The sequence below is a fragment of the Melospiza melodia genome, unplaced genomic scaffold, assembly GCF_035770615.1.
Source record: "Melospiza melodia melodia isolate bMelMel2 unplaced genomic scaffold, bMelMel2.pri scaffold_28, whole genome shotgun sequence".
NCBI classification, from domain to species: Eukaryota; Metazoa; Chordata; class Aves; order Passeriformes; family Passerellidae; genus Melospiza; species Melospiza melodia.
In genome coordinates, this window is record NW_026948600.1 from 6952653 (window position 1) to 6975282 (window position 22630).

Sequence of the window (22630 nt, forward strand, 5' to 3'; positions counted from 1 at the left end):
CTCCCCTCCTGTTGTCCCCACCGTGTCCCCATTGTGTCCCCAATGTCCCCTGGTTGCTGACATGTCCCCAATGTCCCCTTGATGTCCCCAGAAGAGCATTGTCCCCAATGTCCCCAGTGTCCCCATCGTGTCCCCATCGTGTCCCCATCGTGTCCCCATCGTGTCCCCAATGTCCCCATCGTGTCCCCAGTGTCCCCATTGCCCCCAGTGTCCCCCCTGTCTCACATGTCCCCATTGTCCCCTCAGTGTCCCCAGAACGGCATTGTCCCCATCGTGGAGCCCGAGATCCTCCCAGACGGTGACCACGACCTCAAGACGTGCCAGTACGTCACCGAGAAGGTTGGTGCCACCCCCAGAGTGTCCCCAAGTGTCCCCAAGTGTCCCCAGGGGCGGGGTGACACCGGGAGGTGGCATCTGAGGGAGTTTGGTGGCATCTCCAGAGGGTTTGGTGGCATCTGGAGGTGACATCTGAGGGGGTTTGGTGGCACCTGGGTGGCTTTGAGTCCCCTCCAGGTGTCCCCAAACTGTCCCGGTGTCACCTCCTGGTGTCCTGTGGTGGTTGGTGACACCAGGAGGTGGCACCTGGACAGGGGATGGTGGCACCTGGGGGGTTTGGTGACACCTGAGGGGGTTTGGTGGCACCTGGAGAGGAGTTGGTGGCACCTGCTGTGTCCCCAGTGCTGTCCCCGATGTCCCTGGATTGTCCCCAGTGATGTCCCCAGTGTCACCCCCAGGTGCTGGCAGCCGTGTACAGGGCCCTCAGTGACCGATGTCCCCAGTGATGTTCCCAATGTCCCCAATGTCCCCAATGTCCCCAGGTGCTGGCAGCCGTATACAAGGCGCTCAGTGACCAATGTCCCCAATGTCCCCAATGTCCCCAATGTCCCTGTGATGTCCCCAGGTGCTGGCAGCCGTGTACAGGGCCCTCAGTGACCAATGTCCCCAATGTCCCCAATGTCCCCAGGTGCTGGCAGCCGTGTACAAGGCGCTCAGTGACCAATGTCCCCAATGTCCCCAATGTCCCCAGGTGCTGGCAGCCATGTACAAGGCGCTCAGTGACAACCACGTGTACCTCGAGGGGACACCAGGGATGTCACCATGTGTCACCATGTGTCAGCGTGTGTCACCATGTGTCCCCAATGTCCCCAGGTGCTGGCAGCCGTGTACAAGGCGCTCAGTGACCACCACGTGTACCTCGAGGGGACGCTGCTGAAGCCCAACATGGTGACAGCGGGACACGCCTGTGCCACCAAGTACAGCCCCGAGGAGATCGCCATGGCAACGGTCACCGCACTGAGACGGACCGTGCCACCCGCCGTGCCAGGTCAGTGTCACCTCTGTGTCACCTGTGTGTCACCTGTGTCATTGTTATTGTTATTGTCACTGTCATTGTGTCATTGTTATTGTGTTATTGTTACTGTTACTGTTATTGTCATTGTCACTGTCACTGTCACTGTGTGCCATGGCAACGGTCACCGCACTGCGACAGACCTTGCCACCCGCCGTGCCAGGTCAGGGTCACTGTCACCCGTGTGTCACCTGTGTGTCATTGTCATTGTGATTGTCATTGCCATTGCGTCATTGTTATTGTTTATTGTTACTGTTATTGTCACTGTGTCACTGTCACTGTGCCATAGCCACAGCCACCGCCCTGCACAGGACAGTGCCACCCGCCGTGCCAGGTCAGTGTCACTGTCACCTGTGTGTCACTGTCACCTGTGTGTCATTGTCACCTCTGTGTCATTGTTATTGTGCCATTGTCACTGTGTCATTGTCACTGTGCCATGGCCACGGTCACCGCCCTGAGGAGGACGGTACCACCCGCCGTGCCAGGTCAGTGTCACCTCAGTGTCCCCACAGGGATCACGTTCCTGTCGGAGGGTCAGAGTGAGGAGGAGCCTCTCTGAACCTCACCGCCACCAACAGCTGTCCCCAATGTCCCCGGGCTGTGTCTGAGCCATCCCCATGTCCCCTGACTGTCCTGATGATGTCCCCTCGATGTCCCCACAGGGATCACGTTCCTGTCGGGTGGCCAGAGTGAAGAGGAGCCTCCATCAACCTCAACGCCACCAACCGCTGTCCCCAATGTCCCCAGTGTCCCTGAGCTGTGTCTGAGCTGTGTCACTGTCCCCAGGCTGGTGTCACAGTGCTGTCCCCAATGTCCCCCCAGGGATCACATTCCTATCGGGTGGCCAGAGTGAAGAAGAGGCCTCCATCAACCTCAACGCCATCAGCCGCTGTCCCCAATGTCCCCAGTGTTCCAGGGGTGTTTCTGTGCCATTCCTGCTTTATCCCAATGTTTCCATGCTGTCACAGTGATGTCACAGTGATGTCACAGTGTCCCCTCGATGTCCCCACAGGGATCACGTTCCTCTCAGGCGGTCAGAGTGTGGAGGAGGCCTCCATCAACCTCAACACCATCAACCGCTGCCTGCTGCCGCGTCCCTGGGCGCTGACCTTCTCGTACGGCCGCGCCCTGCAGGCCTCGGCCCTCAAGGCCTGGGGCGGCAAGAAGGACAACACCAAGGCGGCCCAGGAGGAGTATGTCAAGAGAGCCCTGGTAGGTGGCACCCGGGGACACCTTGGGGACACCTTGGTGGCGTTGGAGACACCGTTGGGGTCTTGGGGACTTGGGGGTGTTTGTTGGGTTGGGTTGACCGTGGAGAGATGGGAGCTGAGGAGCCACATCTGAGGTGGGTTCAGAGGGTGAGGTGGGGATGTCTGGGGTCTCGGGGACATTGGGGATACCTTGGGGACCTTGAGAACACCTCAGGGACTTGGGGACCTTGGGGACATTGAGGAGTCTTGGGGACGTTGGGTGTTCCTTGGGTTGGCTGTGGAGAGGTGGGAGCCACATCTGAGGTGGGTTCGGAGATTGAGGTGGGGACAATTCAGGGACATTTGGGGTCTTTAGGACATTGGGGACACCTTGAGGACATTGGGGACACCTCGAGAACCTTGAGGACACCTCAGGGACATTGAGGGGTCTTGGGGACATTGGGTGTTCTTTGAGTTGGGTCAACCATGGAGAGGTGGGAGCAGAGGAGCCACATCTCAGGAGGGTTCAGAGAATGAGGTGGGGATGTTTAGGGTCTTGGGGACACCTGGGGACACCTTGGGGACACCTTGGGGGCATTGGGGACACCATGGGGGTCTAGGGGACATGAGGGGTGTTGGGTGTTCCTTGAGTTGGGTTGACCATGGAGACATGGGAGCCACATCTAAGGAGGGTTCAGAGGCTGAGGTGGGGACACTTTGGGGTTTTGGGGACACCTTGAGGGCTTTAGGGACACCTTGGGGACATTGGGGTCACCATTGGGACTTCAAGATTTTGAGATGTTGGGTGTTCCTGGGGTTGGGTCAACCAGGGAGAGATGGGAGCAGAGGAGCCACATCTGAGGTGGCTTCAGAGGGTGAGGTGGAGATGTTTGGGGACACTGGGGACACCTTGGGGACACCTTGGGGACACCTTGGGGACATTGAGGGGTTCAGGGTGTGGGAGTGGTGGGGCTGGCAGGAGGAGATTTGGGGGTGACACCTCGTGGGGACACAGGGACAGGGACAGGGACAGGGTGGCCCAGGAGGTCACTGGGGGACAGCAGCGCCCCCAGTGTCCCCAATGTCCCCAACACCCCCAATGTCCCAAACACCCTGAGTGTCCCCAAATGTCCCCAGTGTCCCCAACACTCCTGGTGTCCCCAATGTCATAAACACCCCCAATGTCCCCAACATCCTAAATGTCCCCAATGTCCCTGATGTCCCCAGTGTCCCTTTCTGTCCCCTGCTGTCCCTGATGTCCCCAATGTCCCCAATGTCATAAACACCCCCAATGTCCCCAACATCTTCAATGTCCCCAGTGTCCCCAACACTCTCAGTGTCCTAAACACCCTCGGTGTCCCCAATGTCCGCAGTGTCCCCAATGTCCGCAGTGTCCCCAGTGTCCCCAGCTGTCCCTGATGTCCCCAACGTGTTCCCTGTGTCCCCAGGCCAACTCCCTGGCATGCCAGGGTAAGTACACCCCCAGTGGCACCGCGGGGGCGGCAGCCAGCGAGTCCCTGTTTGTGTCCAACCACGCCTACTGAGAGGTGGACATCTGGACACCTCCTGACCATCCATGGAAACCCCTGACCTTCTGCTGACCATCCATGGACATCTGCTGGACATCCCTGACCACCCATGGACATCCCTGACCACCCATGGACATCACTGACCATCCATGGACATCACTGACCATCCATGGACATCTGCTGGACATCACTGACCGTCCATGGACACCCATGGACATCACTGACCATCCATGGACATCTGCTGGACATCACTGACCATCCCCTGGACACCCCAACCAACCACACCCACTGACCGCCCGTGGACATCGCTGACCACCATGGACACCTGCTGGACACCCACTGACCACCTGCTGGACATCATGGACATCTGCTGGACACCCCATCCAACCACTCCTCCTGACCACCCATGGACATCCATGGACATCACTGACCATCCATGGACACCTGCTGGACATCTGCTGGACACTGCTGACCACCCTCTGGCCACCTGCTGACCATCCATGGACCTCCTGCTGACCATCTGCTGACCACCCTCTGGCCACTGACCTGCTGCTGACCACCCATGGACCGCTGACCACCTGCTGACCTCCTGCTGACCATCCACTGACCACTGACCACAAGCTGACCACCTCCTGACCATCCACTGACCAGCTGCTGACCACCCATGGACCTCCTGCTGACCACCCATGGACTGCTGACCACAAGCTGACCTCCTGCTGACCATCCACTGACCAGCTGCTGACCATGCATGGACCTCCTGATGACCATCTGCTGACCATCTGCTGACCTCCTGCTGACCACTGACCACCCTGTGGCCACTGTGGTCACTCATTTGTCACCCTGTGGTCACTCTGTGGTCACTCAGTGGTCACTCAGTGGTCACTCTGTGGTCACCCTGTGGTCACTCAGTGGTCACTCTGTGGTCACTCAGTGGTCACCCTGTGGTAAATCAGTGGTCACTCAGTGGTCACCCTGTGATCACTCTGTGGTCACTCATTGGTCACCCTGTGGTCACTCATTGGTCACTCAGTGGTCACTCTGTGGTTACTCTGTGGTCACCCTGTGGTCACCCTGTGGTCACTCAGTGGTCACCCTGTGGTCACCCTGTTGTCACTCTGTGGTCACTCAGTGGTCACTCTGTCCCTCGCTGTCTCCCCCAGAGCAATAAAAGGTCTCGGATGAACCCAAAATGCTCCAGGAATTTTAATTGGACCCCAAATTTGGGATTTTGGGCTGGTTTGACCCCAGATTTGGGATTTTGGGGTGATTTTGGGGTGATTTGACAAAAACATTTGGAGATTTTGGGGGAAATTTTTACCCCAAATTTGGTGTTTTGGGGTGCCTTGGGGTGCTTTGATCCCAAATTTGGGGATTTGGGGGTGTTGGACAACAACAAAATTTGGAGGTTTTGGGGTGTTTTAATCCCAAATTTGGGGGATTTTGGGGTGCCTTGGCCCCAAATTTTGGGGGTTTTGGGGTGGTTTGACCCCAAATTTTTGGGGTTTTGGGGTGGCTTGACCCCAAATTTGGGGATTTTGGGTTGGTTTGACCCCAAATTTGGGGGTTTGGGGGTAATTTTGGGGGTGATTTGACAACAAAATTTGGGGATTTTGGGGTGGTTTGCTCGCAAATTTGGGGGTTTGGCATGGTGTAACCCCAAATTTGGGTGTTCTAGGGGTGGTTTGATCCTAAATTTTGTGGTTTTGGGGTGGCTTGGCCCCAAATTTGGGCGTTTTGGGTGGTTTGACCCCAAATTTGGGGCTTATGGGGTGATTTGGCAAAAAATTTTGGGGATTTGGGGGTTTTGGAGTGGTTTAATCCCAAATCTGGGGGGTTTAGGGTGGTGTGACCCCAAATTTGGGGCTTTTGGGGTGGTTTGAGATGTTTTAATCCCAAATTTGGGGCTTTGGGGGTAATTTGGGACAGGATTTCAGCCAAATTTGGGGCTCTTGAGGTGGTCTGACCCCAAATTTGGGGATTTTGGGGCTGTCTGACCCCAAATTTGGGGGTTCTGGAGTGGTATGGGGGTGATTTGACAAAAAATTTGGGGATTTGGGGTGGTTCGGGGTGGTTTGATCCTAAATTTGTGGATTTGTGGTGGCTTGACCCCAAATTTGGGGATTTTGGGGTGGTTTGACCCCAAATTTGGGGATTTTGGGCTGGTTTGGGGTAAGAATTCTGAGTGTCTCGGGCCGGCTCTGCACCCTGGCCCACGCGGTCTCACATGGACAAAGTTTATTTTCTACTCCAACATTTATAGTTTATAATTTTCCAAAAGTGACAAAATGTGAAGTTTATTTTCTGACTCCAACATTTATAATTTATAATTTTCCAAAAGTGAAAAAACGTGAAGTTTATCTTTTGACTCCAACGTTTATAATTTTCCAAAAGTGACAAAATGTGAAGTTTATTTTCTGACTCCAACATTTATAGTTTATAATTTTCCGAAAGTGTAAAAATGTGAACTTTATTTTCTGACTCTAACATTTATAGATTTCCAAAAGTGAAAAAATGTGAAGTTTATTTTCTGACTCCCACATTTATAGATTTCCAAAAGTGAAAAAATGTGAAGTTTATTTTCTGACTCCGAAATTTATAATTTATAGATTTCCAAAAGTGACAAAATGTGAAGTTTATTTTCTGACCCCCACATTTATAATTTATAGTTTTCCAAAAGTGACAGCGCACTTGAAGGTGGCAGTGCCACCTCTCCAATGACCCTGCTCAAACCAACAGTCCTTCAACTCTCTCCTCCTCCATAAAGGAATGCAAAACAATGAGTTATTCACAGAAAGTGTATGAGAAAGTTCACCACAAGAATGTCAACCTCAGAAGGCTTAGAATATCTTAAAAACCAGGGCGACATCCCACCCTTTTCCGTTTAAAAAAGAAAAAAAAGAGAAAATTAACAATATGAAAAAGAAACCTTGTGCCTCATCCGCAGCCTGCAACGAGAGATGGGGATTCAGAATCACAGGATGATTTGAGGGTTATCATTATGAAAAAATAATACAAAAATTTCAAAACATAATAATACAAATAAATATTCAAAAAATAATAATTATAATTATAATTATAATAACAATATAATTAATACAAATACAAGAATATAAATATAAATATAAATATAAATATAAATATAAATATAAATATAAATATAAATATAAATATAATAGTAACAAATACAAATACTAAAAAAAAATTGATAAATTGATTTTTTGATGATTTTTATCAAAAAGAATATATTATGATTTTTATTTTATTATTCTGCGGCACAGTGAGATGACTGACTGTGCACAAAGCCTTTGCCCACCGGCCGTGCGGGGTTTCACCCTGCATTCCCCGTTTTGGTTTTTGAAGGAGCCGCTCCCGAGCACCACGAGCGCGTTCTACAAGAGCTTGACCAGTTGTGATAGTGCAGCCCTGGAAAAAGTTAAAGATAGAATCTAAAATATTAGGCTTTGTGTTTTCCCAGATCAACTGCACCTGCACAAGCAGAATGATAAATTATATAATTGTTAGATGTGATGATTGTTCAGTCATTAAATGCAATTATTATATAACCATAAGAAGAATAGTGAGAAACTATGTTGGAAATTCAGAGGGGGGCTAAATTTATGTATACAATAGAACAATATAAGTTTAATAATTAACATGAAATTTATGTAACGATAGAATATAAACCATGATCATTTCGGATGTATGGTTGGAGTCAGATTTGGGTTGAATACACCCCGATTCCCAGAGCTCTTAATAAAAAGCACCGCATATAATCCCCCGTGATTCTGTGTTTCTGAACACTAACAGTCGGAGAACGAGGGACACCAAACTTGTGCGAGACACCCCACAACTGCAACAACTGCCGCACCTTCTGCAATGCGCAGGCAGGACCATTGTTGGTTTTCACAGCAGAAGGTGTTGTTATCACATTTCTAGAGTGGCTTGGGGGTGATTTGACAACAAAATTTGGGGATTTTGGGGTGGTTTGGGGTGGTTTGCTCGCAAATCCCTGAGAGTCCCAGCTCTCAGGCTGCCACAGCTCTCAGCTGTCCTATCTTCTATCATGTTGGGGTCACCAACTGTCGTTATCACATTTCTAGAGTCCCAGCTCTCAGGCTGCCACACCCCTCGGCTGTCATATCTTCTATCATGTCGGGGTCACCAATTGTTGTATTCATATGGTTGTTATCTTATTTCTAGAGTCCCAGCTCTCAGGCTGCCACAGCTCTCAGCTGTCCTATCTTCTATCACGTCGGGGTCACCAATTGTTGTATTCGTATTGTTGTTTTCATATTTCTAGAGTCCCATACCTTCTCAGTGGTTTTCTCACAAACAGCTCTTCACAGCAGTGTTGTTCCTGCTTCTTCTTCAGGGCTCCTCCAAGGCTCTCCCTGACGGGCCGACCCACCCCCTTTTATCCCAGTTATCTTCATTGGCCACAGCTGCCGCCCAATTAAGGACATCACAGCTGCGGCCCATTTAGAACAACCAGGATCGGGGCACGGCCACTTGTACAATACATAGATTTTACTACTACTCCTACTGCAGAAGGTATGCCCAGAACGGCAAAGGCTTGCCTCCAGTGGGCAAGGACATCACGGGCCTTCTCCCCAGTGCGAGCCGAAGCCCACATCGCAGAGGAGAACGTGTCCACAGTGACATGCACATACTTGAGCCGGCCAAACTCGTCAATCTGGGTGACATCGCTCTGCCAAAGCTCCAAGGCCCTAAGGCCTCTGGGGTTTACCCCTGCTGGTAGAGGCGGAGCAAGTGCATGGCAGTCATCACACGACTCGACAATGTCACGAGCCTCAGTTGGCGTCAGCTGAAACTGCTTCTGCCGGGTATGTGTGTTCTGGTGGAAAAACCCACGCGATGCCTCGGCCTGCGTGAGTGCATCAGGCTGAGGCGCTACCCACGCTGGGTTAGCCAACTTGTCAGCCCTTGTGTTACCTTCCACTATAAAACCTGGCAAATCGGTGTGACTCCTCACATGCAGAACATAGAATGGATGAACCCGGGCCTGGATGGCACACCACAAGGTCTTCAGTAAATGAAACAAGGCAGGATCTTCAACTTCCTGAAGGGCGGCTGTGGTGAGCTGGGGGTCGGTCTCTTACTCCAGGTAACAACAAGAGGACACAGTCTCAAGTTGCGCCAAGGGAGATAGAGGCTAGAATTAAGGAGGAAGTTTTTCACAGAAAGAGTGGTCAAATACTGGAATCATCCACCCAGGGAGGTGGTGGAGTCACCATCCCTCAATGTGTTTAAGGGAAGACTGGATGTGGCACCTGGTGCCATGATCTAGTTGAGGTATTAGAACATGGGTTGGACTTGATGACCTTAAAGGTCTCTTCCAGCCTAGAAATTCTGTGATTCTGTGTGTGATTCTGTGATTGCTGACCTCCTTCAAAACCGAATGACCCAACCGCTGTGCGGTATCAGCCACATAGGCGGAATCCGTGACCAAGTTGAAAGGTTCCTGGGAAAATTTCTCAAATGCCATGACAGCAGCCCTCAGTTCAACCAATTGGGCTGACCCATCCTCATGAGCTTCCAGAACCTGCCACCCAGATCCGTCCCTCCAGGTAACAATGGCCTTTCCTGTTCTCCCTGAACCGTCGGTGAAGACGGTGGGTCCTTGCACGGGTTCCTGACTATTCTTGGGCCGCAAAGAGATTTGTGTGAATTTTGTCATTGCAGTAGCCTATGGCAGGGCAGATGATAAGTGATCTGCCCTGAAAAGTTTTCCAGAGCACTCTGCAGGGACACACTGTTTGCAAAGCTCCAGTCAAAATCCTCCCGTTGCACCGGGAGTGTGATCTTTGCGGGATCCACACCCATCAATTGCAAACACCGTTTCTGGCATTTGATTACCAAGCGAGCAATCAGCTCAAACAATGTAGTTGCCGTCTTCTGTGGCTGATGGGGCAGGAAAACCCATTCCAGAACGTGCAAGGAATCAGACCATTTGTCACTCCTTTGGCCAATGATGCCCATGGGATATGAATCTGGAGTGGTGATGAACAGAGTGACATCAACGGAGGGATCAATGCGATAAACCTGACAAGCTGAAACAGCTTGCTGAGCCACCTCCAACGCCTTACGCGCCTCAGGGGTCAGTGTGCGAGGTGACTTTAGATTGTTAGCGTTCAGAAACACATAATCACAGAGCAATTATATGCGGTGCTTTTTACTAAAGAGCTCTGGGAATCGGGGTATTACCCAAATCTGATCCCAACCATACATCCAAGATGATCATGTTTTTATACTCTATCGTTATATAACTTTCATGTTAATTATTAAACTTATATTGTTCTATTGTATACATAGATTTCAGTAAGCTTGGCCCCCCTCTGAATTACCAACATAATTTCTCATTATTCTTCTTATGGTTATATAATAATTATATTTAATTTCTAAACAATCATCACATCTAACAATTATATAATTTATCATTCTGCTTACGCAAGTGCAGTTGATCTGGGAAAAGTCAAAGCCCAACATTTTAGATTCTATCTTTAACTTTTCCCAGGGCCCCACTATCAAGATCAGAGTCTCCTTTCAACAAATCATACAGAGGAGACAGCTGTGCGTCGCTTAGTCCCAAGAACGGATGTAACCAAGTGATGACACCCACCAATTTCTGAGCATCATTCAGTGTCTTCACAGAATGCACAAATTGCACCTCCTGGTGACGGATCATCCATTCCAGAGTTTTGACCCCCAAGTTCTTCCAAGGCGGTTGTTGTTGAACCTTTTCTGGAGCCACCTGCAGTCCATGAGCCTGCATATTAAATAATAAATTGATTGCTGCTTGAATATTGGCCGAGTCAAGCTTCTTATTTGTAACAATGCTGAGCAACCACATCACAGACTTCTCTCTCCAGCTTATATGAAAGGGGTTCATGGGTGTTGTGAGTGACACCCCTGAGCACAGGGAAAGCCTGGGAACCCCCTGGCAAAGCCACCGCACCTGCTGTGTCCCGGTCCTTGGGCCCCACAGGGACAAGAGGAGATGATTGATGGGAGCCAGGTCAACACCACTCGCCCCTGCACCCCCTGCAGCACCGGCAGTGTCGAAGGAAGGAGACCAGGACACCAGATGGTTCATCACAGGTCCAGTTTATTAAAGAGAGCATCAAACACTTATACAGCAAATAATAAGCTCATGAATATTCTGTAAGCCAAGCAATCTATTGGTTAAACTATACCATTAACTCTTCCTCATTCCTTTGGGCCTACGTTCTCTACTTCTCACACCTCGCTGTCCATTTCTTTATCATCCTCCGCTAGGCCCAAGGACACATTATCTTTGCAGGTGCAAGATTTGGAATTAACCACTGTCTTGTACTTTTCCATTCTCTAGTCAGCTACATTCCCAACAGACACCCTGCCTGCAAAAAGGCCTCTGCCCTAGTTAGGACATCTTTACCAAATTAATTCGGCTGTGTCCTTTCTCCTCAAGCCACTCTTTGACAAAACTCTCCACAATCCCCCAGTTGGATCTGTCCCCCAGCACACCGTCCTGGGGCGGGGGAGAGAGCTCCACATCACACAGAAACTCAAACTCCCCCTGGTCCACGTCGGAGACAGAAGGGCTCCACTGGGAACTCCCGGGGGTACAAGAACCAGACCCCCGCCAAAGCTCCTCACACTTTTTCCACTGCACCAGCAGCGATCCCACGTCTGCGGTGCAATCATCAAAGAGGGCGTCCATGTGGCGGACCCCCACGAGAGACCACTCCTCCTTGGAGAATGGCTCTGCAGAGTCCGAAAAGAGCCCTTGCTCTCGGGCGCACAGAAACAATCGCTCAAAATCATCCCAGGAAACAGAAACCTGTTTCCACTCCAGGACCCCCCTCCAGAGGTCCAAAATGAGGGAATCCTCCTCGAAACTCGCAGAGGTTGCCATCACCACCAGAAGAGCAGGCAAAGCACCAAAGAGGGGGGACAACACAACCTCACCGGCAATCTGGACTCTGTGTCTCAGCCTACACTTTGGCAGTCACCCGATGTCACTAGAGTGTGGGATCTCAGCACAGCAGTCCTGATGTGCAGAGTCACCGAGACCACCCTTGGGGGGCTCGGAGGTCCTGGAACGTTGCCAGAAGTGTTTGGTGGCTGGACTTCGATCCTGCACGGGAAACAACACCTGTATGAGGATGGGAGGATCACACGGGGATAAATGGTGAAGGGATAGGTTAATTATAGTGTGAAACACAGGTTTTAGAATCTCAGTACAGGGGGGTTCTAGGGGGACAAGATGGAGGAATTAGGGCGTGTCCTGTCCTTCTTCTTCTTGTCGTCCATCTTCTGTGGTGGTGGTGGCACTTTGGGATTGGTTCTTACTGAATGTGCACTTGTCAATAAGGGTGAAAGGTATTGGGGAGAAAAGGTAAATATCTTATACGTAGTTTTGGGTATAAAGATAAGTGACCGCCCCGGGGGCTCTCAGTGTGCTCATGGCTGACTTGCTGTGCGGACCTCTGTTGGGCCGGGAGAAAATATTGTAGATAAGAATTAATAAACAACACTGAAGACTGAAAAACCTGAAGACTCCTTTCATCCTTTGGAGCGCGGGCTGCCCAAGACCATCCCGAGCCTTTCCAGGCCATCAAAAACAGCTGAGGATCGGGACACTATAGGACACAGAAGAACAGAAGCGCACACTGCTGTTCTCAGGGTGAAGGAAAAAAGGGAAGTTTATTTTCTGACTCCAACATTTACAGTTTTCCAAAAGTGACAGCGCATTGGAAGGTGACAGTGCCACCTCTCCAACGACACTGGACAAACCAACAGTCCATCAATTTCTCCTCCTCTATTAAGGAATGCAAAACAATGAGTTACTTACAGAAAGTGTGTGAGAAAGTTCGCTACAAGAATGTCAACATCAGAAGGCTTAGAAAATCTTAAAAAACCAGGGTGACAGAGGGGTCAATTAAAACAGGGCAGGGGTCAATTAAATCAAGGGAGGGTCTTTGGCGGTCACTGGGGCAATTAAATCAAAGGAGGGTATCTGGTGGTTCCTGGGTTAAGGGAGACACTGAGAGAGAAACAGAGCAGGCAAAGAGAGGCAGGAGAGAAAGGAGGACACAAGCATAATGATCTGAGAGGGAGGCACTCTGCAAACAGAACTGCAATGGACTGAAAATGAACGGGAAAGAAATCAGTAAGTCTGAGAGTTTTATTTGCTATCAAATACATCCCACAAACCCTGACCCACAGAATCTCCATCCCCCCAAACTAATTGAGATCCTACTACTCCCAATCACCTCCAAACCCCATCTCACCCTGGTGGCTGTGGAATCGAGTAGGTTTGTGAAGAGGTAGAGCTTTTTTGAGGTGGGAAAAAGCCCTTTTGATGTGGGCCTGAGTTCTCTGAGTCTAAGGCTGAGCTGTTTTCACTGGGATTTGAGGTGACAGATCCATCCCTCTTGGCTTTTAGACAGCAGAGAGGGGGAAAAGAAAAAAAACTTAATGCGAAACCAAAAGGAGAAGCAGCCAGGTGTGTTGCCAACATGGATCACAGGGAATGTGAGTGACCCGGGCTGTGCCCAAAGTGCCTCCTCCAGTGGGGGATGGAGCTGGAGCAGCGCACAAAGCTCTGCCCGCGCTCGGGCACTCCCAGGGCTTCCCTTACCGGTGCCTCCGTTGGTGTCGGGTCAAGTGAGAGCTGCTGGAGAAGCTCTTCGCACACTGGGGACACTCGTAGGGCCTCTCCCCAGTGTGGATGCGCCGGTGCCTGACGAGGTGGAAGTTCTGCCTGAATCCCTTCCCGCACTCAGGGCATTGGAAGGGCCTCTCCTCTGTGTGACTCTGATAGTGCCTGATGAGACGGGAGCTGATCTGAAACCCCTTCCCACACTTGGAACACTCATAGGGCCTCTCCCCAGTGTGGGTCCTCTGGTGTGAGGACAGGTGGGAGCTCTGTGAGAAGCTCTTCCCACACTCCCCACACTCGAAGGGCCTCTCCCCAGTGTGGATCCTCTGGTGCTTGATCAGGTTGCCCCTCCACCTGAAGCGCTTCCCACACTCCCCACACTCGTAGGGCCTCTCTCCAGTGTGGGTTCTCTGGTGCTTGATTAGGTTGGAGCTCAGGCTGAAGCTCTTCCCACACTCCCCACACTCGAAGGGCCGTTCTCCAGTGTGGATCCTCTGGTGCTCCATCAGGCTGGAGCTCTCCCTGAAGCTCTTCCCACACTCCCCACACTCATAGGGCTTCTCCCCAGTGTGGATCCTCTGGTGCCTGATCAGGTGGGAGCTCCGCCTGAAGCTCTTCCCACACTCTCCACATGTGTGAGGCTTCTCCCCATCATGGAGCTGCTCATGGAGCACCAGCTCCGAGCTCTGGCTCCATCTCTGGCCACCTTCCCGGCCCAGGCCGGCTCTTTCCCCCTCAGATCCCTGCCAGCTGCATTTGCAGCCCCTCCTTGTGCAGCATCTCCGGGACTTTTCCTCCCCATTGGCTTCCTGTGCCGTGGAGCTGCTCAAAACGGCCTCTGCCACCAGGTTCTGCCGCGGGCATTTGTCCACCCTGCTCTCCATGCTCAGCTCCTGCTCTGGGCGGGGAAGGACAAGGACAGGATGGGATTTGCCTCCGTGCCACAGGGAAGGGCAAGGAGATCCCCCCGGAGCTGAGCTGCAGCTGGAGCTGTGCTGGGCTGGGAGATGGAGCAGCACAGAGGGGAAAGGGGCACTGACTTCCTCCTTACCTGCCTCAGTGTCCTGGGGCATCTCCCTCTTCCTCACAGCATCCCAGGGGTTGGCAATGGGAAATCCTGGTTTGGGGAAAACAAGGGATAAGCACGGTGAGTTTGAAGGTCCCTCTGCCCGAGTCCGTCTCTACAAGTCACTGGCCACGTGGGCTCCATAAAAACCTCCCAAATACCAAAAGATTCAGCCCTGGAAAAGCCTCCCAGGAGTTCCCTGTCCCTGGTCCCTCCTCTCTGGTGTTCGGGGGTTGCCCCCTGTCCCAGCTGCTGGGGTCACGCTTGGATTGGGGGTCCCCCTTCTCCTCGGTGCCCGCCCTGCCCAGGCTGCTGGGAGACCCAGCGATCCCAAAAGCTCCCTCCCCTCTTCGCTCTCCCCATTCCGGGATGCCAGGGCTGTTTGGGCTCCCGGGCTCCCTTCTCCCCTCATTCTCTGCTCGGGGCTGCAGCGGCTCCAAGGAGTCCCCCCTGCCCCTCTCCAGGCTCTTGAGGCTCCCGCCAATGGCGGCGCTCCCCCTCTCTGGGCTCCCCACTTTGGGCTCCTGGGGCACACAGGGCTCTGCTCCTCCAGGCTGACTCTGCCGGCAGCCGCCACCGGCACCCCCCGATGTCCCCCCGAGGGGCCTTTTCCGCTCAGCCTTGGACTGCTTCATTCTCCAAACATCCCCCCAAAAACCCAACTGGGAGTGACTGGGAACATGCTGCAGGGAACTGGGCTACGCTGAGGGATACTGGGAGTAACTGGAAGGAAAGTAAGGGTGAAAGAGAGCAACTGAAACCATGTGGAGCACAACTGGTTCATACTGGCAGGGACTGGGAGCACACTGGGCTCATCTTTGGATCATACTGGCAGGGACTGGACTAATACTGGGAGGATCTGAGAGCGACTGGAAACATACCCTGCACATCATCCCCCATACTGGGCCTGACTGGGAGCAACTGGGAGCACACTGGGAGCAAATGGCATCATACTAGGAATGACTGGGCTGATCTAGGAAGCAACTGGAACCATGCTGGAGGCAGCTGGGGCCATACTGGGAGAGACTGGAAGCATCTGGGATTATACGGAGACCACACTAGGAGGGCTGGCATGTGACTGGGACTGGAGCTTACTGGGATCATATTGGGGTTGAAAGGGAGCAACTGGGATCACACTTTGGGCTACTGGGAGCAGTTGAGGGAAACTGGGATGATGCTGCAAGCAAACTGGAGGAACTGGGAAGGACTGGATGCATGCTGGAGGCAACTGGGATATACTGGGCATGACTGGGGGATCATACTGGGAGAACTGACACCTCACTGGGGCCACTGGCAGTGCCTGGAAATGACTACAGACATGCTGGGGGCAACTGGGATATACTGGGAGTGACTGTCACCATACTGGGGGGACTGGAACCACACTGGGAACACCTGGGACCATGCTGGGGAGAACGGGGCCCACACTGGGGGCACTGGCATCAGACTGGGAGTGAGTGGGAGCAACTGGGGTTAGACTGCAGGTGACTGGGATCATACTGGGAGTTGCTACACTCATACTGGGATTATACTGGGTGTGAATGGAACCTGACTGGGGGTTACTGGGAGCAACTGGGATGGGCTGGAAGGTTCTGGAACGATGCTGAGAGGACTGAGACCATAACTGGGGCAACTGGCATCATACTGGGAGCAACTGGGACCACCCTTTGAGCAACAGATGGAAACTGGGATTGTGCTAGAGGAAACTGGGAGCAACTTGGAAAGACTTGGATCATTCTGAGGTACCTAAAACCTACTGGGAGTGTCTCTAACCATACTGGGGGGACTGGAGCCACACTGGGAACAGCTGGGATCATGCTGGGAGCAACTGGGACGATGCTGGGGGAAACTGAATCTACCCTGGAGGCAACTGGGCACCACTGGGACCCTGCTGGGAGGGACTGGGACTGTTATTGGGGCAACTGGGATCATAATGGGAGGAACTTGGCACATCTGGAATTATGCTGGGAGCAACTGGGATCACAGTGAGAGCAGCTGAGTCCATACTGGGTTACACTGGGATCTCATTGAGAGCGACTGGAATCATACTGGGAGTGACTGGGAGTGGCTGGTTTTGTGGATTTTGGGGGGTTTGAATTTTGGGGGATTTTATTGGCATTTTGAGGGGGAGTTTTTCTGGGGAAGTTTGGTGTTTATTGAAATTTTTCTCTGTCTTTTTTTAAATTTTGTTTGTTTTATTGGGATTTTGTTGCGATTTTTTGGGACTCTCAGAAATTCTGGGGGTTTTATTGGGATTTTTAGGAGATGTTGGGGCATTTTATTGGAATTGTGGTAACATTCAGTAGGATTCATAAGGAATTTGGGGTTTTTTGGGATTTGGGGGGTTTTGTGGAGTTTTTTGTGTGTTGCCAGGATTTCTTTGGATCTTGGGGGATTTTGTGGGACCTTTTATGGTTTTGGGGATATTTTTTGGGGATTTGCAGATTTTAATCAGGATTTTTGGTGCTATTGGGATTTCAAAGGATTTTGTGGGCTGTTATTGGGATTCTAGGGAGTACTAATGGGATTTTGAGTGATTTAATTGGGATTTTGTGGGTTTTATTGGGACTTTTGGGGGTTTTAAGGAGATTTTGGTGCCTGTCAGCTCTTCCCCACACCAAAGGAATGCTCCAAAGCCCCCCTAAAATTTCACAAAAACCCCAAAAACCCCCAAAAATTACATGAAAGTCCTCAAAACCCCCAGAGAATCTCCAGAAATCCCAGTGGAACTCACCAAAATTCAAAATAAATTCTAAAAATGTCAATAAATCCACCCCCTCAAAAACCCCCCTGCAACCCAAACAAAACACCTAAAATCCAGAACCCTCCAATCAACAAAACACCCCAAAATCATGTAACCCTCCCAAAACCCAATAATTCTCCCCAAAAATTCCCACAAAGCCCAAAAAAGCCATCCCGAAATTCCCCAAACCCTCCAAAACCCCAAAATCCCCACAAATCCCCCCAAACCCCCCAGACTCAGTGGGGCCGTCCTGGATCAGGGGGCACCAGCCGGTGGAACAGGAGCCACTTCAGGGGGCCCTCGGAGCTTTTTGGGGAGGGGGCACCATGGGAGACCCCCAAAAACCGGGGGGGAACCCCGCTGTGCCCCCTCCCCCCCCGAAACCCCCAGACCCCGGTTCAGGGTGGGCCTGGGACCCCCCGGGACCCCCAAATCTTCCCCGGGACCCCTCCAGGAACCCCAAACCAGCCAAAGCTCTCCCAGGGTTGGCCCAGAACCACCCTGAACACCAAAACCTACCCAGGACCCTCAGACCCCCCCCCCCCATTTCCTCCGAAAATTTACCCCAGACCTACCTGAGACTCCCCCCCAAATCCATCAGACTGCCCCAAATCCCCCTCAGACTCCTCAATCCACACCAAACCCTATGAAATCCCCTCACAATCCCCCACATTTCTCCAGAGCCACCTCAAATCCCCCTGATCCACTCACAACGCCCCAGTTTCTCTCGAAATCCCCCAAAATCCCCTCAGACCCTCCAAATTCCCCTCAGATCCCTCTTAACCCACCTGAGAATGCTCCAGACCCTCTCAAGTTTCCCCCAAGCTCCCCAAAGCCCCCTCAGAACCCCTCATTCTCCCCAAACCCATGTACACCCCCCTATTTTCCGTCGATGCCCCCAAAAATCCCCGACTTCCCATCAGACCCGCCCCAAACCCCCCAGTTTCCCCCCCCTGTCCCCACCTCAGCCCCGCTCTCCCCTCACAATCCCCCGCCACCACCGCGCGCACGGGCTCCCAACAATGGCGGCGCACCCCGCCGAACCAAACAATCACCGCGCGGTACATCAGCGAAACAACCAATCACGGTGCCGGTCCCCTCAGCAAGGCCCGCCTCCCCGGCGCCGCCCCAGCCAATCCGAGGCGAGCCGGAAGCGGCCCCCCCCTTCCCGCCGCTCCTGGGACCCGCCGGGCTCGGGACAGGAGCGGGAGGGGCCTGAGAGGGAATCGGGGGGGGGGGGGGGGGGGGCGGGTTCTTGGAGGGCCTGGGGGGGTTTTGGGGTGGGGTCGTAGGAAGGTCTTGGGAGCGTCTGGGGGTGTTGGGATGGTCCTGGGGGGAGTTTGGGGAGGGTTTTGGGGGCTCCTGAGGGTGTCCTGGTATTGGAATAAGAATCCCAATATTACCAGTTATATTGTGCCTGGGCCAGTCTGACCCTTGCTGCTGGGCCAAAGGCAGCAACTGTGGTGTGTCACCCCAGAGATACCCTGGCTTGCTGGTGGTTGCAGCTGGGCACTGAACAAGTCCAGGCTTGTTAGGAACTCAGTTTACCTCAGGAGGAGAGCTTCAGGCGATGGTGAAGAGAAAAAGAGATGGATTCTGCTGGAGAGTTTATATCCAGAGGTATATTCCAAGGTTACAGATGTCAGAACATAGGCAACTGCTCCAACAGAATACCGGCCTAAACGTCTGATCACCTTTTTAAGCTCAGGGACAGTGGAAGGGGAGGGAACAGGTGAGCCACCAACCAGGTGAGAGGGGCAGGGTCTCAGGGGGGGATGACACCCAGACAGGCCAATGGCCCCCGGGCCTGAGGGGCATCCTTTGAACTTGACCAACCACACGACACCTTGCTGGAATGTTAAGCCTGACTGACAGCACAGCAGGGGGCGAGGGGGAAGGGGAAGAGAGGTATTGGCACACCTGGGGAAGGGAGTTTACAACACATTGCAACATCCTGGGAGGGTTCTGGAGGTTTTGGGGAGGGGCTTTGGGGGCTGTGGAAGGGTTTGGGGAGAGGATCTGGGGGGGTCTCAGGGGACATCCAGGGCTGGGCCCGATTGGGGTCTGGGGGCAGGTTCCTTCCAGGCACGGGCATTCCAGCATTCTGTCAGGGACTCCCTGCCCTTCTTCCCTCTGCTCCCAGCTGCAGAATGTGCAGCAAAGCCACCTTTGCTGTCTGCTCAGGGAGCCCAGCCAGCTGCTGAAGCCTGACCCTGCCCTGCACAGCTCCCCTGGCAGGCACGGCAGGAGCAGCGCCCTGGCAGCCTCAGCAATCGCCCTCTGACATCTCTGGCACGCACTGCCATGGGCTGCAATTCCAGCTGCCAGCAAGGTAAAGATGCTCCTGCCCTTCAAGGCCAAATTCTGAAGGGCCCAAGACACAAGTGCAGCAAGATCTTACACAGACATTTAACTGCCAGCCTCTATAACTTCATCCAGGGCTGTTTGAGCACCTGGATGGGGAAGGAAAAAAAAATCAGGGGAGGGTCTTTGGCTGGAAGCTGCCACAGGTAAAGAGAGACCCTGGAAAGGAAAAGGAGCAGACCAAGGAAGGCAGGAAAGAAGGCAGGACACAAATGGCAACCAGCTGACAAGGTGGCACTCTGAAAACCAAACCTGGGCTTATGGAATAAGAATGGGACAGAAATGAAGAATTCTGAAACTTTATTTACTTGGCTTCTCTGAGCAATCTGTGAAGCCAGGACTTCACCATCCTGACAGGGAAGAAGCATTTTCTAGATCAAACCTGAGCTTCGTCCCTTTTACTCTGAGCCCAGTAAATCTCAATGAAGTAATTTGTGGTCGTTTTCATCAAGGGCCCAAGCTCTTTGTTCCAGCACATCCAGCAAGCACCAGGCAGGACAACACAGGAACCCAACACTCAGCTGAGGGATTCAGAACATCTAAACACCAGCAGGGCACATTGCTCATTTTTGCTCCAATAGATTTGAGAAATGAAACCCTGGGGATGAGAGCTCTTTTTCAGAGCAGTAATTGCTAGTTGATGTTAATGAAGTTGATAGGGTCTGAATTTGAAGTGTTGGTCTGTTGTTAAACATTGAACGTTACAGTTCTAGGACTTGCCTTTAGTTGCCGCTATCCAGTGTTACCATTTTTCCCTGTATTTGTATCTCTCCCCGGCATACTCTGTATTTGTGCCCCTTTCCGCCTCAGCCCAGATTTGTATCCCTTCCCGTCCCAGACTGAATTTAAATGAGACGCTGTGGGAACTCCATGAACCCTCTCCGAACAACAAACCAGCACATAAACGATGACTTTACCCCAGCAGAACCGCACTAAATCACCCACCCTTGAGCAGAGCCGGATTCTGTCCTGCCCCCATAATTTTAATAGTGCTCAGCTTGGAGGATCCCCCTATGCTCCGAGCCAACGTTGCCTTCCTAAGGACTCTGGTGAGGACGGAAGCCCCGGCTGTGCCGAGACAAAGCTGCGCTGCTGCTGCTGCTGCTGCTGCTCCTCCTCCTGCTCAGCGCGGTCCTGTGGGAGCAGCGGCGCTGTGCGCGACCCCTCGGGTTCCGCACCCAGAGCTGTCTTTAATAAAGGCCTTTTGAAAGGAGCTGCTCTCCTGGCCCTGTTTATCACACTGCCAGAGCCCCTCCCCAAAACCTCCAAAACCCTCCCAGGACACCCTCAGGACCCCCCAGAGCCCGCCCCAAACTCCCGCAGGACCATCCCAACACCCCCAGACCCTCCCAAGACCTTCCTACGACCCCACCCCAAAACCCTCCCAGACCCTCCCACGACCACCCCGCTTCGTGATCCCTCTTAGGACCCATCCGCGCCCCCCAGGTCCCCCCTCAATGCCCCAGGGCCCCTCCCCAGACCCCCCAGGGCCCCTCCCCAAAGCCCCCCCGGACCCTCCCCCGCCCCCCCGATCCCCTCTCCGGCCCCTCCCGCTCCTGTCCCGAGCCCGGCGGGTCCCGGCGGCGGCGGGGAACAGGGCGCCGCTTCTGGCTCGCCTCTGATTGGCTGGGCCGGCGCCGGGGAGGCGGGCCTTGCTGAGGGGAGCTGCGTCGTGATTCGTTAGTTCGGGGCCGCGCAGCGCGGTGATTGGTCGGCTCGGCGGGACGCGCCGCTCTTGGCTAGGGGTGTCGGCGGACGCGGCTTGAGCGAGTCTGGATCGTTCTCAGGTGGGTTTAGGGGGATCTGAGGGGAAGTGGGAGGGTCTGAGGGGATTTTGGGGGATTGTGTGAGGAACTGGGGGGTTGCGAGGTTGGTCCGGGGAGAAATTTGGGGGACTCTGAGCGGATTTCATAGGGTTTTGGGGGGAATTGAGGAGTCTGAGGGGGATTTGGGGCAGTCTGATGGATTTGCGGGGGAGGTCTCAGGTGGGTCTGGGGTGAATTTCGGGGGGAAATGGGGGGGGTCTGAGAGTCCTGGGGAGGTTTTGGTGCCCAGGGTGGTTCTGGGCCAACCCTGGGGGGGCTCTGGGCGGTTTGGGGTTCCTGGAGGGGTCCCAGGCCCACCCTGAACCGGGGTCTGGGGGTTTCAGGGGGAGGGGGCACAGCAGGGGTTCCCCCCCCCCCCGGTTTTTGGGGGTCTCCCATGGTGCCCCCTCCCCAAAAAGCTCCGAGGGCCCTCTGAAGTGGCTCCTGTTCCACCGGCCGGTGCCCCCCGTTATTAATAAGAAGCTTGACTAGGCCAATATTCAAGCAGCAATCAATTTATTATTTATTATGGTAAAGTATGAGCAATACAGGGCTGGGTACAGTGGGGGAAGTTTTCCCTTCAACTGCACACCGATAATTGATGGTTACAGGTATTTGTAGGGGTAGTCATCAGCTTTTTTCAGTAGTTTCTATTTCTAATCTTTTACTCATCATCAATTTTTATTCCAAATTATTACATCACAATTCTATACACTATTGTGATTTTAATTTCTCAGGTTGTATCTCAAAGGAGTATCTCCAGATGTTGATGGTCTAGTTTCCAAAAGAAGAAAGATGAATCCCATCTGGTGGGGTCCAGCTCCACAGATGTGTGTCCACCTTTTAATTGCAGAGACCATAAATCTCATTACAGTGATGTCCAGCTTCTCTTTGGTTGAAACCATAAACCCTTGAGGTGATGTT

At 52.8% G+C, this 22630-nt stretch overlaps 2 protein-coding genes and 1 long non-coding RNA gene across 3 annotated transcripts in view; 1 reads left to right on the forward strand and 2 right to left on the reverse strand.

Moving 5' to 3' along the window:
- The window catches only part of LOC134433960 (fructose-bisphosphate aldolase A-like), a 63677-nt gene extending 59595 nt beyond the window's left edge, over window positions 1-4082 (forward strand). Inside the window, exons 4-8 of the mRNA XM_063182645.1 lie at window positions 256-339; window positions 1150-1324; window positions 2171-2248; window positions 2361-2560; window positions 3987-4082. Of these exons, the coding sequence (XP_063038715.1) occupies window positions 256-339; window positions 1150-1324; window positions 2171-2248; window positions 2361-2560; window positions 3987-4082 (633 nt within the window). The remainder of the gene's footprint in view (window positions 1-255; window positions 340-1149; window positions 1325-2170; window positions 2249-2360; window positions 2561-3986) is intronic.
- The window catches only part of LOC134433877 (zinc finger protein OZF-like), a gene marked incomplete at its 3' end in the record, with an annotated part of 163448 nt that overhangs the window by 71969 nt on the left and 68849 nt on the right, over window positions 1-22630 (reverse strand). The window contains exon 3 of the mRNA XM_063182578.1: window positions 13717-14437. Coding sequence (XP_063038648.1) covers window positions 13717-14437 — 721 coding nt within the window. The remainder of the gene's footprint in view (window positions 1-13716; window positions 14438-22630) is intronic.
- LOC134433970 (uncharacterized) lies at window positions 20185-20969 on the reverse strand. The gene is made up of 2 exons (XR_010031779.1): window positions 20847-20969; window positions 20185-20499 (listed from the first exon to the last, which is right to left on the reverse strand). It is a non-coding gene; the product is annotated as an uncharacterized LOC134433970 (long non-coding RNA).